General features: G+C 38.5%; 1 protein-coding gene and 1 long non-coding RNA gene across 4 annotated transcripts in view; one reads left to right on the top strand and one right to left on the bottom strand.

Moving 5' to 3' along the window:
- Positions 1-8,102, bottom strand: part of LOC140517480 (uncharacterized) — a 38,122-nt gene extending 30,020 nt beyond the window's left edge. The window contains exons 1-2 of the long non-coding RNA XR_011971598.1: positions 7,880-8,102; positions 7,465-7,610 (exon numbers count right to left, since the gene is read on the bottom strand). This is a non-coding gene — a long non-coding RNA (uncharacterized lncRNA). The remainder of the gene's footprint in view (positions 1-7,464; positions 7,611-7,879) is intronic.
- The window catches only part of TET1 (tet methylcytosine dioxygenase 1), a 172,011-nt gene that overhangs the window by 113,771 nt on the left and 39,706 nt on the right, over positions 1-18,534 (top strand). For all 3 annotated transcript variants that reach the window (XM_072628780.1, XM_072628779.1, XM_072628781.1), the window contains one exon: positions 14,258-14,466. In XM_072628780.1, coding sequence (XP_072484881.1) covers positions 14,258-14,466 — 209 coding nt within the window. The remainder of the gene's footprint in view (positions 1-14,257; positions 14,467-18,534) is intronic.

Here is an 18,534-nt window from a genome sequence, read left to right as displayed (position 1 = left end):
CATCAATGAAAGCACAGATTGTGTGTGTGTGGGAGAGGGGTGGGGGGAGAGAGGGAGGGAGGGAGAGAGAGTGAGAGACAGAGACAGAGAAAGAAAGAAAGACATTTGGACTCCCTGTCTGATCCAGACTGGAAATATAGCACACTCAGGATCTGATCCCATTAGTGGGAGTTGTGACTTGTTTCATTTCTGACTTGGGCTATTTTGATCTTCCTTAGGCAGCCTGGTGTCCCCCTTTTCCCTGGGGCTCAATATATTGGTTCTGGACTTTGGCTTAGCCCACTGCAATTCAAAACTCCTGAGCTGCAGTGGGCTGCCACCCCCACCCCCAATAGCAGGAATTACACGTTGGCATAATATCACAGATTCCTGAAATTCTGAAATAATAAACAGCCATAATGTCTTACATGCCCCAACTGTGTTTTAGCCCTAACTATTCTAGTGTCAATCACGTCCTTCTGGAATTTTGTTGTTTAGTCATTTCAGTCATGTCCTACTCTTTGTGAACCCATTTGAGGGTTTGGTTTTTTTACATAGATCTGGAGTGGTTTGCCATTTCCTTCTCCACCTCATTTTTACAGATGAGGAAAGTGAGGCAAACAGGATTAAGTGACTTGCCCAGAGTCACACAGCTGGTAAGTGTCTGAGGCCAGATTTGAACTCAGAAAGATGAATCTTAATGACTTCAGGCCTCTGCCCTTCTCCCTCCCCCCCCCCAGCTGCCTCTCTGTCTGGAGTAGCTGAAAGCAAACCTGACCCTTGGGGATGGGGGAAGAATTTCTTTAAGAAGTCATCCCTTTGCGAAGAGTGTGGTTTCTTTTCCTAAATGTGCCTGAGTTTGTGTTTAAACATGGAAATACTGGCTACAAAAGAGCACCGGGGGAAAAAAAGACCTGTTTTATCGTCTGTCCTTTCAGTCCTTGAAGCCCAAACTTGCTGATAAAGATGGCCAGAGGGAACCTCTAAAACCTGGCTTAGATTTCTTTTTTCTTAATTGCTGAAGGAGAAAGGGCCCAAGGTGCTAATAACCCAACTCAGGAACTTGTGTCTAATTATTGAAGGGAGTTGTTTTCGAAGCAGATGGAAAAACAAGGCAAGGAGATTGATTTGGTAAAGATACTCTCATTAACCTTGCTAACTTATATGAGACTTTGAGATCCAAATGAATAGACCTGTGTTTTATGACTGCAAGTAAAATCTGTCTGGATTTGTTCAAGTATCAAAGCTTGCCATAATCCATATCATGCTATCTACTGTAGCAAAGGGAAGGGAACATCTTCATAGAGAACATAAGAGAATTGCAGTGATCTAGAAGCATAGGTGTCAGATTTCAGTCTAATAAAAAAAAAATCAAATCAACATTCACTGATCCAGAAGATAAATCCTGGTGCCAGCAGTTCACCTTTACAAGGACTTTGCCCTGTTTTGTTTTGTTGCTTATCACATTTTTAGCATCTTAAAGATAACTTTTTCTGTACAACTTCTGGGACTGTCTTTTGTTTTCCTTTATCTCCCTTATCTTAGGAATATCCAGGTAGTACCTTGTTTACTTTGATTGTTTGAGGGGTAGCAGTTGGCCTCATAATGGGATAGAGGTGACTTGCATTCTAACCTTGGTTGATAGACTTACTTGTCCAAAGACCAGCCTGGCCAAGGTCAATGAAATTTGCAAGTAGAAGATGACCACCACGGTGATGCTTTAAAACAGCAACTTCTTCTGTAAGAGAAATTTGTCTAAGCAGGACATGGTGTTGTTTAGTCATTTCAGTTTAGTCTGACTCTTTGTGACCCCAATTAGGGTTTTCTTGGTAAAGATACTCAAGTGGTTTGCCTTTTCCTTCTCCAGCCCATTTTACAAATGAGGAAACTGAGGCAAACAGGATTAAGTGACTTGCCCAGGGTCGCACATGTGTCTGAGGCTAGATTTAAATTCAGGTCCTCCTGACTTCAGGGCTGGTTCTGAGTTAGAAGTGACCTGACCATCACTGTTTTTATTTTGGAAAAAACCTATTTAAATGCCAGGGAAGTAGGTATTAAAGATTCTGTGGCAAATTCTTCTAAAAGTGAGAAGTGAAGAAACTATGTATCCTTCATACATTCAAAGAGCCCTGGATTTCGAGTTGGGAAATCTGAGCTTGCACCCTGCCTCCTCCCCATCCCGTTAGTATCCTTTAATGATAAATCACTTTGCCTCTTGGGACTTCTTTCTCTTAAAAACAGTCTTGATAATGCCTGGCTTCTCTCTCCCTCTGATTGACCCCAACATTGTCATGGAAAACATGCTTTGTTTGTCCTTTTTTTATTCTATACTTTGAGTTCTAGAAGGACACATTGCCTTAAAGAATATTTTCATCTCTTTCTGGTGCCTAATACAATGTTCTGTAGGCACTTAGATTTTCATTCGAATGATTGCTTATAACACTTTAAAACATTAGGATTTTAGACTGGGAAAGGATCTTAGAGATTAGATACAATGGAAAGAGTACTGACAGAAGTCGTTCACCTGGGTTTAGATTATACATCTGATGTTAACTACCTGGGTGACTTTGGACAAATCACTTAACCACTTGGTCAAGTAACTTCACCTTGGCCCTAAGGGTTCTTCCTCTACCAAATGAGACTGCTACACTAGCTGACATTTCATCCTATGACATGATTTTGTAGATAAGAGAACTGACTTTTGTATGTGACTTGCCCACTATAGTCAGTCAGTCAATAAAGAGTCAATAGGAATATGGAAATGTTTTACATGATTGCATATGTATAACCTATATCTGGTTGCTTACCATCTCGGGGAAAGAGGGAGGCGGGGAAGAATAGAATTTAGAACTCAAAATTTTTAATAAAAATGTTTTTTAAAAAAAGAGTCAGTAAAAATTAAGTGTCTACTAAGTGCCAGGCAATGTGCTAAATGCTGGAAATATAGAAAGAGACAAAAGGCAGTCCCTGATCTTATGGGGAAGGCAACAAATAAATATGGATAAATAAGCCACATACAAGACAAATCATTAAAAGAAGCAATAAAATTAAGAAGGGTTGTGAAAGTCTTCCTGTAGAAAGTGGATTTTAGTTGGGACTTAAAGGAAGCCGGTAGGTAGAGATGGAGAACATTCCAGGTGTCAGAGATAGCCAGAGAGAATGCCCAGAGCTGAGAGATGGAGTTTCTTGTTCACAGAAGAACAAGGAGACCAGTGTCACTGGACTGAAGTTTAGGGAAGTCAGAGAACACCATGTAGGTAGATTGGAAAGGTAAAAGAGGGCTGGCTTATTATAAGCCAAACAGGATTTTGTATTTGATCCTGAAGATAATTGGCAGTCACTAGAATTTAGTGAGTAGAAGGGTGACATGGTCAGATCTGAAACTTAGGAAAATCATTTTGGTGAAAGAGTGGAGGATGGATTGGAGTGGGAAGAGACCTGACATAGGTAGACCTACCAGTTAGCTATTGTAGGTGTCCAGGTGTGAAGTGATAAAAGCCTTTACCAGAATGGTGGCAGTATCAGAGAAGGGAAGAGGGAGTATCCAAGAGGTATTTTAGAGGTGAACTTGACAGGCCTTGGCAACTGATTGGATATGAGAGGTAAGAGAGAGTGAGGAGCTGGGAATGATTCCTAGACTGACAGCCTGAGAGACTGGGAGTCCTCTACAGTAATAGGAAAGGTTGGAGGCAATGATAAAATCTTTGGTAACTTCAGAGAGAATGATTTCGGTGGAATGATGAGGTCAGAAACTGGGCTGTAAGAAATTAAGAAGATAGTGAGAGGAGAGAAAGTGGAGGCATCTTTTGCAGACAGCGTTTTCAAAGACAGAAGGCAGAACAGATGTATAATGAGGGTTATTGGAGGGTGGGGAAGATATGGGAATATTTGTAGGCCAAGAATGAGCCAGGAGACAGGGAGAAAGTTCACAAGATCAATAAAAGGAAGTAGAACTTTGAATAAATGAAAAACCAATAATGATCCTAGAGAACAGATAATGAAACATATCTTCCTCTTCTGCAAGATGGAGACCAATAGGATATGATTTTATAGACATTGTCAGGTTTCACTGTATTGGTTATTTTCACTTAATTATTTTTCTTTATTCATTTCTGGTGGTAGTAGTGGTCGGATTATGTCCGAAGTAACACACATATTTTTTAAGCATCAATGAAACTCATTAAAAAAATAAAAAAAGAAGGCCTGAGACAGGGTTTCAGGAGACTCAGTGATTAGACTTCAGTACGTGGTTGCTAATCCCCCAAAAGAGATTAAGAAGGAATGATCAGACAGAAGGAGAAATAGGACAAGTCAGTGCCAAAAGAATCTGGGGAGGAGAAGGTACTTGGGAAGAGACATTAGGCAACATGATAGAGAGGTCAAGAAGGGAGAGGATTAAGAGTTGGCCATTGGATTTAACCATTAAGAGAAGCTTTATAACCTTAGAAAGAACCTTTTTAGTTTAGTGGTGGGGTTAGGATGGAAGCCAGATTGCAAGGGATTGAGAAGTGCTGTGACATAGAGGTTGGAGAGCCAACCTTGAAGTCTAGAAGACCCTGAAGTCCTGACATGTACTAGCTATGTGGGCAAGTCATTTCTCCTTCTGGTGCACCGGACAATTCTTTAATACTGTAAGTTACAAATGAATACAGATGGAAAGACTGATGGAATTACAGGACAAAAAAAACATCTCCTTCACAGGGTCATTGTGGAGATCAAACAAGATTCTATTTCTAAAGCACTTGGCACAGTGCATTAACACAGTAGGTGTTTAATAAATACTTATTTCCTTCCTTCCTTTGTCCACATGCTGGCCAGCAGTGTATACCATATTGTTTGAGTACTAGTTGCTTTTACTGAACCCAGAAAGCTTTCCTTGCACCAAGAGATTAAGGATTTCCTAGTCTTAGAAACCGTTTTTCTGTTAAATTTGAAAATGTTATTTTTCGATTCAGTAATTTAATCTGTGTTCTTTTCCGTTCTGGGGAATCAGTGTTTTCTCACAATGTGATTAACTGCATGAGATCTAAAGGCTCCATAACACCTGGAGAAATGTTGCAGTCATTTTCATTCATATCTACCTCTTCATGACTCCATTTGAAGTTTTTTTTGGCAAAGGTACAGTTTGTCATTTCTTCTCCAGTTCATTTCACAGATGAAGAAACTGAGGCAAACAGGGTTAAGTGACTTTCCCAGAGTCACACAGCTAGTAAATGTCTGAGGCCAAATTTAAACTCAGGTCTTCCTGACTCCAGACCTGGTGATCTCTCCACTATGGCATTGCAGGTTAGCTCTCATGGGTGTGCAATACTGACAACTACATCAAAGTACTGCATGCTTTGGCCCAAGGTTACTTTGACTTTAGACAGAGGCAGTCATTATTTGGCCTGTTATAATCTTAAATTATTAGATAATTATTTAATTATTACAGAAAAAATTTTAGATATATTATCAAGATGATCAAGAAACAAATTCAGACTAATTGAGAAAGGAAGACAAGTCTGAATTAGTGAAGTTATGAATGTAAACTTGAGCTTAGTTGGGATGATCATGCACTCAAGATTAGTTAGCCTGAATAATCAAGACATAATGATGTATTTTTCTATTTCTCAAGTTGTATCTCATTGCATTTGAAAGGCAGAGAGCTTCAGCACCATCTTGGATGTGTGAGATTTAGATTTTCTTTTGATCCTTTCATTCACTGGCATCACTTTCAGAAAAGTGGCTCTGGGTACCAGGAAGACTATATGTTTTTAGAAGCCTAACTTAGTGTTGGGACAGCTAGGTGGTCCAGAGTTCTTCACCTAAAGTCAGGAAGATTCATTTTCCTGAGTTCAAATCTGACCTCAGACACTTACTAACTGTGTGACACTAGGCAAGTCACTTAATGCTGTTTGCCTCAGTTTCCTCATCTGTGAAAATGAATTGGAAAAGGAAATGGTAAACTACTCCAGTACCTTTGCAAAGAAAATCCCAAATGGGGTCATGAGGAGTAAGACATGACTGAAGCAGATTTTACTAAAATTATGCCCACTCTTTGTCGTTACTTATAACACAATAGTATCATATTCGTATGTCATAATTTGTTTAGTCATTACCCCATTTGATGGATCAGATTCTTTTCAATGCCCTCATGAAGTAGGCAAGGTTTAGTAGCCTAGTGTAGGTGATCCCACCAGCTTCCATTCACAAAATTCCAATATATTAAATTAGGAAGACCTGTATGGGCTGATACAGTGTGAACCGAACTAAGAAAAATGTCAATATTAACAAGAAAACACAAACAGCTTTTAAAGGCTTAGGAACTCCAGTCAATTCAGTGTCCAACAACAATCCAAAGGGACTCATGATCAAATACACCACCCACCTCTTAATAGAAAGGTGATGGACTCAGTATGAAATTAGATAAATATTTTTTGGATATGGCCAATGCCAGACCATATTTCAGTTGATTGTACTTGCATTTGGAATATTTAAGTTTATTACTAATGCTGGTTTACTGTCAATAAATCTTTTTCTCATAACATAGTTTTCTTGTTTATCACTTTTTGGTTTTTGAATCTTTTATTTTGCCACGTGTGATATCGAGATGGCAACTCCTGCTTTTTTGGATTCCCTTGATATATTGTCAATTATTTTCCATCCCTCAGTTTTATTTTCTGAATATCTTTGGTTTTCAAATGTGTTTCTTGTGAGCAACAGATTGTAGAGTTTTGTTTTCTTATAGACTCTGTTGCTCTTTTTTAAAATCAATTCATATTTTAAATTATAAGAGTAAAGTTTATATTTTCCTCCATCTGTCTCTAAAATTATTTTTTCAAGTTACAACTCCCTCTCACCCCTCCTTCTGTTGTTACCACAGTTTATATTCCTACAGTTACTTTACTTTAATCTTTTTTTTTTTTTACATTAGCCCTTTTTCCACTGGCCCCCTTGCCCTCATCCCTCATACCATACCCTCTTCTCATTTGTCACTCCTTTCCCTTTCAGGGTTTGTTTATCAGTTTATTTTCTCTCCTGCTTTTTTCTGGTTATATATTTCTTCCCCCTCTTTCTTTCCTTATTTAAGTACATTCCCTCTTCCTTTTTTTCCCCTTCGTCAAGTTCTTTAGTTTCAAAAATTTCATTTTTTGCGTACCTTTCCCAAAAGGATTTCTCTCTCTCTTCATTATTCATCTTTGTTTTATGTTTACTCTAGACCTTCATTCTGTGCATCACGATCCTTGTAATCATCTGGTCTCTCTTTTCTCTGCATTTTTCATATAATCAAAGCTTGCGAAATATCTTTTCTAGTCTTTTTCCACTGGGTGCTTTCTGCCTCTGCCTTGTAGGCCTTACCTCATAGAATCCTCTTTCCCACTGAACTTCAGTATTAGAAAAATGCCAATTATTACAGGTGTCAGAGAGGACACTGACCCATGGTAAGGCCTGTCCCCTCCCCAGTGATGTAGACCCTCCCTTGTTGACCTTCTTTTGTACATTCACCTGAAAATCTCCTTCCTTTGTCCATGTTCTTCTACTCCTTCAGGTGCCAGTTGCTCCCAGGTGTTCCATCTCTTATTCCATCCCAGAACAAGTTGGCTTTTCAAGCACAAAATCCCCCAGACTTTGTCCAGTGTAAGGTCATCTCCCTTCACCATAAGAGAATTCATCAGTTGAAGCCTGAACCCACCTCCAAAGGCAGGCTTCCTTTGTTTCTCCTCCCTTTTTGATCTTTCCCTGTCCTCCTCCCCTACGACTTTGTAGGTTCTTCTCTTTCTGAGATGCTAGAGGTCACCTTCCCATCATTGCTAGCCCTTGATTTGACCTCAGCATATCACCATACTCTATCCCCCTGTTCCCCTCCCTCTCTTTCATATGCCCTCCTGTTGTAATGTAGCCCCACCAAAGAAGCATTCACCTGTAGGCAGGGGGTCATCAGGTTCTGTCCATAATTCTCCCAGCCTGCTTCTTCACTGGGACCCCTTCCAGATTTCTCCCTTCTTCCTTGTCTCCTAGGGTACATTTAGCAAGACAGCCCTCCCTCACTCAGAAACAAAGTCAAGTGCAAATCATGTCCTTATTTCTCTGATGGCATGGTCTTCCTCAGCAACGAAGGATGAACACACACACATTTAGCAAGAAGTTTCTTACATGTTCTATTGTCACTGTCTGTTGTTACTGTTACTGCTCTTGTCTGCCTTTATTCACTCCTCCTTCATTTCTATTCTTTGGAGTATTTGAGAAGCAAATACTATCTTCAGTTCTGGTTTTCTTTTTACAAAATGTTTCAAAGTCTTCTTTATTATTGAAACAACTTTTGTCCTGCATCTTTAAGATCAGATTTGCAACACCTTGGACAACATCTCGAGTTCCTTTGCTCTTCAGAACATATTGTTTCATTTCCTCCTCCATTTTCTAGCAAGTGCAGAATAGTCTTGAATTATTTGAATGTCTATATTTTAAGCTCTTTCTCCTAATGATTTGCAGAACTTGTTGTTTCTGAATTAAATTGTAAAATTTAATCACTATGCATCTTGGAATTTGCAGTCCTAGGTTTTTTTTTTGAAAAGGCGCTCTCTGAATTCTTTCCTTTGGAATTTCATTTCCTATGTTCAGAAGCTCTGCACGGTTCTCTTCTATTATTTATTTCATCGTGATGATGGGTTTTTGTCCTATTGTGTTCTTCTGTGAGATTTATGGTACTTAGATTATTTCTTTTCATCACATCTTCAAGATCATTATGTTTTGTTTGCATAGTGAGATTTTCTTTTAATGTATTTTTTTCTTCTCTTCTTCTAGGCTGTCTTTCATTTCTGTATATTTTCATTCCTTTTTTTGTTTCTTTAGTGGGGCTTGCCAATGCAGATTCAAGGTTTTCTATTCTGCTCCTTATTTTTGCTGCTCAGGGCATGGTTTCTACCCTCATAGTTTTCATTTCTCTTTTAAATCACTCAGAAACAGAGTTCTGAGTTATTATGGTTCTATGCTCTTCTTAAATCCCTCAGGATCTTATCTCATTAAATGTTGGATCATTTCCCTTTATATGTATTTTTTAGTATTTCTTCATAGATGCCTAACTCATTTAGAAGACCTGGAGGCCATATTTCCTGTTGATTTATCTGTTTATGTTCAATATCTTTGAGATTTCTTCTTCCTGAAGTCTTTTCTCCCACCTCCTGTATTTTCCTTATCAATCACGTGTTGACTCTCTCCCTTCTCATTGTGGTTTCCTAAGTGGCTAGATCTCAAAGCATCTCAGTTTCCTCCCACACTGGGCAATTCATGGTTCACCAGTTTAGATTTCTGCCCCAAGTGACTTTTGGGTAGTCAGAACTCACTTCACTCAACATCAGTTCATATAAGTCCAGGTTTTTCTGATGTCCACCTGCTCATTATTTCTTTTGTTTTTTTTAATTATTTTATTTGTTTTCAGTGTTCTACAATCACTTCTATATATCTTAGATTTTTATATATCTTAGATTTTTCCCCCTCCTTCTCTCTCCCTCCCCACTCCCTCTCTCAGACAGCATACAATTTTATATAGGTTCTACACATACATTTCTATTAAATACATTTTCACCTTAGTCACATTGCATAGAAGAACTAAAATGAATAGGAGAAATCATAAAACAAAACATCATACAAAAGAAAATGGTCTGCTTCATTCTGTGTTCAAATTCCATAGTTCTTTCTCTGGATGTGGAAGGCATTTTGCCTCAAGAGACCATTGGGAATTTTTTAAGTCCTTGCATTGCAATGAAGTACTAAGTCTACCAGGAAAAATTCCTCACACACTGTGGTTGTTGCTGTGTACAAAATTCTCTTGGTTCTTCTCATTTCACTCAGCATCAGTTCATATAAGTCTTTCCAGGCCTTTCTGAAGTCTTCCTGTTCACCATTTCTTATAGCACAATAGTATTCCATTACATTCATATGCCACACCTTATTCGGTTATTCCCCGATTAATGGGCATCCCCTCGATTTCCAGTTCTTTGCACCCACAAAAAGAGCTGCTAGAAATATTTTTGTACATGTGGGTCCTTTTCTCATTTGTATGATCTCTGTGGGATACAGCCCTAGAAGCAGTGTTGCTAGGTCAAAGGGAAAAACTTTTTTTTAAAAAAAAGACTCCACGATTGATTCCTTCTTTAACAAAATTTTAGCTCTTTGAAGACAGACACCAAGAAAATATTCTTTACTATTTATTGTTAGTGTCTATTAGCTCTGTTCATGGAGTTGTTTTGAGCTGCTGGTCTGCTCAGGCCTCCCAGCCAGAATGCTGCTGGTTTTTTTGGAAGAATTGACAGAGGGTCCTAAACTGGATCTACTTAGGGAGAATGTATCCGTGAAAACGTTGGTAACATTGCTTGGAGGAGTTGCTGCTAACTATCTAAAACCAAACTATTTGGGGCCTTTTTACTTTGGATAACAAGCCTCCATAGTTAAGGAAAGGTTAGGCATACTGAATGACATTAGAATGCAAAATTTACTGAAGAGCTACCACAACAGAGCTGGTTCACTGCCTCCTCCCCCCATTATCATTTCTTTTTGTGGTTTCAAAAGCAGTTTTTTTGTAAAACACTATTTGCTTGAATTACAACTTCCTCTGGGGAGGGAAGGAGAAGGCTATGCTTGTATAAAAAGAACCAGGATGTAGTTGAAAAGAAGTTTTAAGTAGAATTTTTCTCATGCTTTATTTTTCCTATTCTGAACTTCATAAGTGTGAGGAGCCTATTGGACTTCTGTCTATATCCTTCATCTAGACTTATTTCAGTGACTTGGTGGTGTGGTGGTGATTCTGGGTTTTGAAGGGCATCCAGCAGAATTTAAGTGTTGATAGGTCCTGTCGATGTGGAAAGAAATGGTGATAATGAATGAGACTGCTACTTGAGAACCATACTATCTGTTAGAGATGAACGTGACACACAAAAAGGTATCAAGAAAAATTTATTTAAAACGGAGTTCAGAGGAGAGAAGGCCTTCTACATTCCTCCCCGTGAAGGTAGCTTTCAACATGGCCACCTGAAGGACTATGGCCAGGTCAGGATGAGGCAAGACCCTTATACATTTCCAAACTTTGAATTTCCCGATATACAGTCCCCTGGCCATGTGATTTCATGTTCTCCTCTGATAGGCTTTCTCTCAAACAACTTATTGAGCAAGCACAGTAGTTTTCTGACCTTCACCTCTCTGTACTAGGTCATACACACACCCCATCAAAGTGTGGAAATAAAACTTATTTACTGTTTTCCCACATATCTAATATCTAGACTTATCACCAATGGGTTGACTACTTGATGTTAAGTTTTTGGTGGCGAGAAGTGCAGTAACTCATAAAACTATGTACTGATTCCATAGTGGACAGAATGCTAGACTTGGAGTCAGAAAGACCTTAGTTCAAATCCGGGTTTAGACAGTTACTGACTTTGCGATTTGGCGCAAGTCAGTTAACCTGTTTGTCTTAGTTTCTTCAGCTATAAAATGGGATCGTAATAGCACCCATCTCGTAGGGTTCTTGTGAGGATCAGATGAAATGTTTGTAAAGTACTTAGCTTACCCACACAGGTGAAATCATAGATCCTTGAAGTATTGAAACATGTAATTGATAGTGTAACACCAGGCACATAGTAGGTACTCAATAAACATTCAGTGATTATGCCTGTGTTCAAAGGGCAATATTGTACTTTGCACTCGTACATATGCTGGAGGTACAAGTTTTTCTTAATAAAGAAGTAAGTGCAAGATAATTATGAAAGGATATCACTGAGTCTAGCCACTTACCTTGGCATTTCAGTCATTCCTTTGGCATATTCAGTACTGTCTCTGGAATATTCTTGAAGATCTTCCAAGAAGATATGGCTATGAAAAGGAACTGAATGTGGAATCAGAAGACCTCTGTTCAAACAGAGGAAAAGGCTTGTATGGGAAATGGCCCTCTGGAATGGTCTTTAAGGAGACAGGTATTCTAAGAGACAGAGATTAGGAGAGAATTCATTCCAGCCATGGTGGACAGCTGCTGCTCAAGCACAGACAGAGGATATGGAATTCAGACTCTGAGGAACAGAAAAAAGGCCAGTTTGACAAGGCAACAAGAATTATTTAAGCACTTACTCTGTCCATTTTGACTGGAATATAGATAATACGAAGGGGAATAATGTATAATAAGACTGGAAAGGTAAGTGGGGCCAGATTGTGAATGTCTTTAAATACCAGAGGAGATTATATTCAATCTTAGAAGTAATAAGGAGCTACTGACATTTATCGAGGAGGGGATTAAGATGTTTAAACCTGAGCTTTAATATTTAACAGTTTTTCCTGTAGAAAAGTTGTTTTTAATCTCTGACCTAAATTTCTTTCAGTGAAACTTAAGTTTTTTTTCTCTCTGCAATGTAGCCATAGGATAATTGATTAGATATTCTTTGTACAACTCTTTCTGTGCTATGAGGAAACTAGTAGATTATCCTTCACCTTTCCTGCTTTCAGATTAAGTCTTTTCAATTTCCTAGTTCCTTTTTTCATACATATTTGTCTCGAGAAACTCACATCCTAATAAAGGTAGATGGTGCAAATAGGGGAATTCACCTGCAGGTCAGGATAATCAGGCTCAGTGGTCCTTAAAGTATCTTGACAAGGCAGATGGTAATGCATATTTAATGTCATTTCCATTGATAAAACTATATTCCTTTCTGATACTGAGCCATTTGACAGTGCCAAGAACCTTGGTGGTGAAAGTTCTTTTTTGTATTGTGAGTGATTGTGGCTGCTGATGAGATAAAGGGCTGCAGTACTTGCAGAGGCAGTTTCCAGATCCTTCTCCCTGAGGAATGCTTTCCCACATGCTTGCTATAGAGGGTATGCTAGCCCATGGTCAGTGTTTGTGTGCATTGGGGGTATAAAGGTGGAGAGGGTGCTGTACTAGCACTTGCTTATATGACCATAGGTTGTATTTGTTAAGCATCTGGTATTGGTAATGGTATTGATAGCTAGTCGATCCTTTCTCCATAAGAGTTGCTAACTGTGACAGCTGGAAGCAAGCCCATGGGTCTGAGGGCATCACTATTCCCAGGATGCTTGCATTCAGCATCTTGAGCTTTCTCCAGTGTGGTTTGAAAGCAGGCAATGATTAAGAAAGTGACCCACCTATAAATTCTCTTCCTCTATCTCTCCTTCAGGGTTATTTTACTACTCTATCCAAACAAATATTAATATGAATATAAATCTTAGGAATGGTACCATGATGTCCAGGAAAGACCCACAGGACTCTTCCATTCATGTTCTTGTATTGGAATTGATGACCTTGTGCTTATCATTTCTATTATTGTCTAAACAGCCAGTACAATACTTTGTCCCATGGAGGTTGCTGTTTGTGCTCTTATAGAATCAGTTTTTAAGATGCACAGGGCATCTGTTCTTCTCACCATATGTCGAAATGTTCTCATTGCTGTGTGACCCATCTAGCATTTCTTTGCATCATAAACTAACTCCAATAAATGTGCCAGCACTGATCTTCTGTAGAGCAATTTGTACACACTGTATGAACAGCAAGAGGAACATACACACACACACACACACACACACACACACACACACATTTGAAGAAGTCACTAACATTCTGTAGAAAAGGGTGGGAATAGTACATAAGCTGACACCATGAGAGTAAAACTCCCAGTGGATGTTCTACAGGAAAATGTATCTCATAAGAAATGAGAATTATATCTGGAGTTTAAAATGGGAGTGCCAATAATAATTAGACTGGCCAATTGACTTTCTGCCAACAAATATAGAGCTTATCAATGGGTTGTAGAGTGCTTCCAAGTGTCTGTAGTTTGGTGTGCTAATTCAATTCAATGAAACGTTGGTGATTTGTAGCATTGTGTGAGTTTTTGCATTTCCTTTGGGACTTTTCTCCCCTATAATCTTCATTGTGGACCAGTATTCCATGCTTATTGTCAGCAGATCCAAAATGAATCTTAAGAAATACAAATCACTATTCACCCCTCTTTGACACTTAATAACTCTTCTCTTGGAATGACCCCACAGCCTTTTTGGAGAAGTTGCCTAAGGAATTGGAATCATGGATGGAATATTTATTGGGGGGGCAGGGAAGAGAAATATCCAAAGAACAAGTTAAAAAAAAATCAGGAAGTGCTTTAAAGAGCTAGCTTCACATTCTTTCAAGAAAGGGTAATCTTTGAATAGAAAAGGTCACTCTTATTAAATTCTAAAAGACAGCATGCTGGACTCTGATCAGCCTGTTCTTCCTGAAGTCAAAGTTGAATGCAATTGACTTTTGCAGGTAATAAGAAGAAGCAGTGATGAAGAAAAGCTCCTCTGCCTTGTTCGCCAGCGTGCAGGCCACCACTGCCAGACAGCGGTCATTGTCATCCTCATCTTGGCTTGGGAAGGAATTCCTCATCTCCTGGCTGACACATTATATCAAGAGCTGACCCAGAGTCTCAATAAATATGGCTGCCCAACCACCCGGCGCTGTGCACTCAATGAAGAGTGAGTGATATCCATGGGCTTTCCTTGAGAAACCTGGTGATGGCTTGTGTAACTTACTGGGTAGCTTTTTCATGCTGAAATGAAAATTCTTTCTGTCTGTAGAATATTGACCAATATCCCAGTTGATGTTCTGTTGTCACAGATCATTCATGAAAAGAAGTAAAACAGTGCACTCCTTAGGGATTGTTTTCTACGAAAATGGAAGCAAAGCACTGTGCATGTAAGAATGGCCTTTGAGAACACTGAACTGTACTCCATTTCTTTTCTGAAGGCCTTAAATTTCATTCCATTGCTTCTGAGTGGGTGAAGACCTTTCCAGAATTCTTTTTCTTCATTCCTTCTGAGTTTCTTTTTAAACTCCTCTGGAGTTGAGACTTGTTTATAGGAGTAGGAATAAAAAAGAAAGGAAATGGAGAACTATCTGTATTTTTACACACACACACACACACACACACACACACACATACACGCTACTCTTGAAGTCCTGTGAGGTTTTATCAACACTAAAGTAAATTAGTAATTATTGTTTTATTTTGTAATGGTGATTTTCATTTTCTAAACCAGAATGCATTTATATGTGTGTATATATTGTATGGATATATGCAGTACCACATAGATGGCTTTTTACTAAAATTAAAACTAATAGTAATACAGTAGTTTATTTATTTTTAAAATATATTTAATATTTTATTTTTCCCCAATTACACATAGAAACAATTTTTAACATTCATTTTTTAAAATTTTGAGTTCCATATTTTCTCCTTCCTTCTCCTACCCTCTCATTGAAAGGCAAGTCATTTAGGATAGGTTATACATGTGAAGTCATGCAAAATATATTGCCAAATTGGTCATCTTGTGATACAAAACACAGACTAAAACAACAAGAAAAATAAAGAAAAAATTTTTAAAATACGCTTTAATCAACATTCAGACTCCATCAGTTTTTTCTCTGGAGATGGATAGCGTTTTTCATCACAAGTCCTTCAGAACAATGTCTGATCATTGGTAATGCAGTAGTTTGGCAGAAAGACGTCATTCTTACTTTGCTAGTAACAAGTGATGGTGCAGTACAGACATGTGCAAAATTCTTAAATATACACTTCATACCATGGTTCAGCATCATTGACCCTGACTAAGTTTCCTGGAAGCTGCCACTTTTGTGATGTTGCTTTGGGGCACAAGATGGAAGATATAGGTAAGTTTAGTGTTTCAAGACTGAATTTTCATTCACTCCTTTGAATCAGTCATTTGATAGAGAACTGATTTAAATCAGATTTGAGACAGCAGCCAAAAATTTATATGTAAGGGTTGGAGTTGTAACTCACCCCAGCTCATTTTAGTTCTGATACCTTAATCAGGTAAGAAAAAATGTCAATCAATAAAGGGACAAAGTTTGAAAAGTATTTGAAAACCATTGGATGAAGCAAATTTGCCGCAGACCAGGAATCTATTTTAATTAGACTGGAACCTTAGTCATATCTCCAAAGATTATCTTTAAATTCTCAAGTGAGTTGAGAAAAGAGAGAGGGGAATTCCTGAAATTGGAATGTGTAGCTTTGGAGAACATTCATGAGGAGAAATCACCTGGGGGGAAAGGAGAGGCCTTAGCTTCAGTCTTGGCCAGCTCTCTTCTGCATTCCTTTTGGCTGAAGGAGGACTTTCTGGCTTCAAAGGGTCCAGGATACTAAACTTCTTATCTTCCCATTGGTGTCCTCAAGCATGTGCCCAAATCAACTGGCAGTAGTGGTGAAGGTGTCATTGATATCCATTATACTCACAGTGCTATTGTGAGCCTAGCAAAGAGACTATACCATGTTTAAGGGGAATTAATTACTTGAGGACTTCTGAATGAAAGGAAAGAGGAACTGTGAGTTAACCCTTTGTTAAACATGCTCTCAGAGATTGAGCCCACTTTCCCCTTGCAGTGTACTCAGAGAGAGAGAATGTTTCACATGTTTGGGGGGATATTTTGCACTAGTTGTTCTTATTGTACCCCCTGAGTGACAATACCCTTTTCAAAGAAAACACACTTAAGGGTGGCTGACTAAATGCTTGCTAAATAGTAGTCTTCAGGGAAGCATACCAATGGGCATTCAACATAATTACATTAGAGTCACCTCTGATCCTACTGTGGTATCCCTAGACCTTTGAGAGGGAGCCATACTCTAGGGACTAGATGCACTGGTGGGAATGGGAGTTAGGATAAGGACCCTCAGAATTCACATGGGTTACCCATACTTTATTCTTGGTTGACAACCACTAAAGTCTAACTGATACCTTACTTAACTCTGAGACAGACTGTCCTGAACTCATAGAGGCTCTGCCAGCTCTGTCAAATTATACCAAGAGAGAAATGCTTTGCAGATGGGTCCAGTGACCAGCTTTGTGTCCATGATATGGCACTGTTTGGAGAGACTCAACTCTATAACTTTGGCAGCCACAGGATTAAGGTTTTGTGGACATAGTACCCAATGGAGATACTTGTCTAAACTGTCAAGGAATTATTTTGTGTGTGGTAAAGAGAGCCTTCTCAAACTGATTAAATCACAAATCCTTAAAACACTGAAGTCTTTATAATACTGTTCTCAGAAAAATGTCTTCTTGTCATACTACCCTGTGATAAGGTAAAAGATTCTCTTCTCTTCCAGCTACCCATAATGGCAGTGGAAAGGACTTTAATGAAGAGCATGTCTGTGTTAATTGTTCCCAAAGAGAGTGTTGTGGCTGCCTGGAAGAGAAATTAATTGTGTTCCTCTGTAGTATACAGGCAACTTTTGCCACAGATTTCTCAGCTTCATTTTTTTATATTCTCCAACCTACTTCTTCCTGTGCTTTGTCTAATTTCCTAGGTCTTCTCTTTTGAGAGCTTTTTAACCCATCCTATTTTGTCTTCTAATGAAGCCTTCTCATTTCAAGCATCTTAATTATCTCTTCTGTTACTCATTTTTTTCTTTCCTACCCTGTGCTTCTAACTTGCTTAAAATTTCTTTTTCTACACAACTTGAAATGGTTTGATTCTCTCCAAAAATAATAATAATAATAATAACCCTCAAAATTTAATTGACTTGTTTTGATTTATGGAGACCCAGTTAGTTTTCTTTTACCTTCTGTATTTTCAGAGCATGTACCTGAGCCCTTAGGGATACCACCCTTCTTAACTTTGCCCTATTCCCAGTTAGTCATGATTGTTTTTTCCATTCTTGAAGGGAGAAGCCACTTTGTTCTACTTATTTTTAAGATGCTAGAGCAGCCCTTTCATTTCTTCATATTGTCCTTTCACTTTTGAAATGTGCTTCACTGAACCAGATTGTTTTTTCCCAGTTCCTTACTCCACAATATTTTTCTTCTGTTAGAAAGGAAGCAGCTTGTCATACATATGAGTGAGAAAATAGGAAGTGATACATTTTGGTTTTTTTAAGTCATAGGTGACAGTTCTTTTTCAATGGCAGCCTTAAATTTCTTACTCTCTTGCTTCCACTAGCAACTACTTTCTTAGCCTTTCTTATATATTTAATATTGATTTTGAACTCTTCAAATTTGTGCAGTCTTCTTAAAGATTGCCATATTTATTGTCAGTAACATCTTGGGATTTTAGAAATACTGATTGTGGTGAGTGGCATAGACTCTATGCTATTGTCAAATACGTTAAGCTTTCAACATAGATATTTCAAGCAGAGAGATCTCTTTTCTTTCTCTTTCCCATCTTCTCCATTCCTTTCCCTTTGCTTCTGTCTCCTTTCATGAGCTTTTTTCATCTTTATATCTCAATTAAAACCATTGTGGAAGTAATGAATGCCAATGAGCTGCTGACTGAGGCTTTGGGAGCATTTTTCACGAGACTGCAGTGACTTAGGTTCACTTCCTGTGTTCTTTATGCTTTACTCCTCTATTTCCTTAAATATTTAAAGGAATGGAACTTCTTTGTGTATATTTATAAGTTTGGGTGATGGCTTCGGTCTTGAAAAATTACAGTTGTAACGTCAACCCTGCTTCTTACCACAATTAGACAGTTGGCACATGCTGAGCTTTCCTGTAATGGGTGAAGTCAAGTCCACAGGGGTATCTGAC

This window comes from Notamacropus eugenii, chromosome 1 (assembly GCF_028372415.1).
Source record: "Notamacropus eugenii isolate mMacEug1 chromosome 1, mMacEug1.pri_v2, whole genome shotgun sequence".
Lineage (NCBI taxonomy): Eukaryota > Metazoa > Chordata > Mammalia > Diprotodontia > Macropodidae > Notamacropus > Notamacropus eugenii.
The sequence above is the reverse complement of the archived record's forward strand: the minus strand, read 5'-3'. Positions and strand labels throughout refer to the sequence as shown.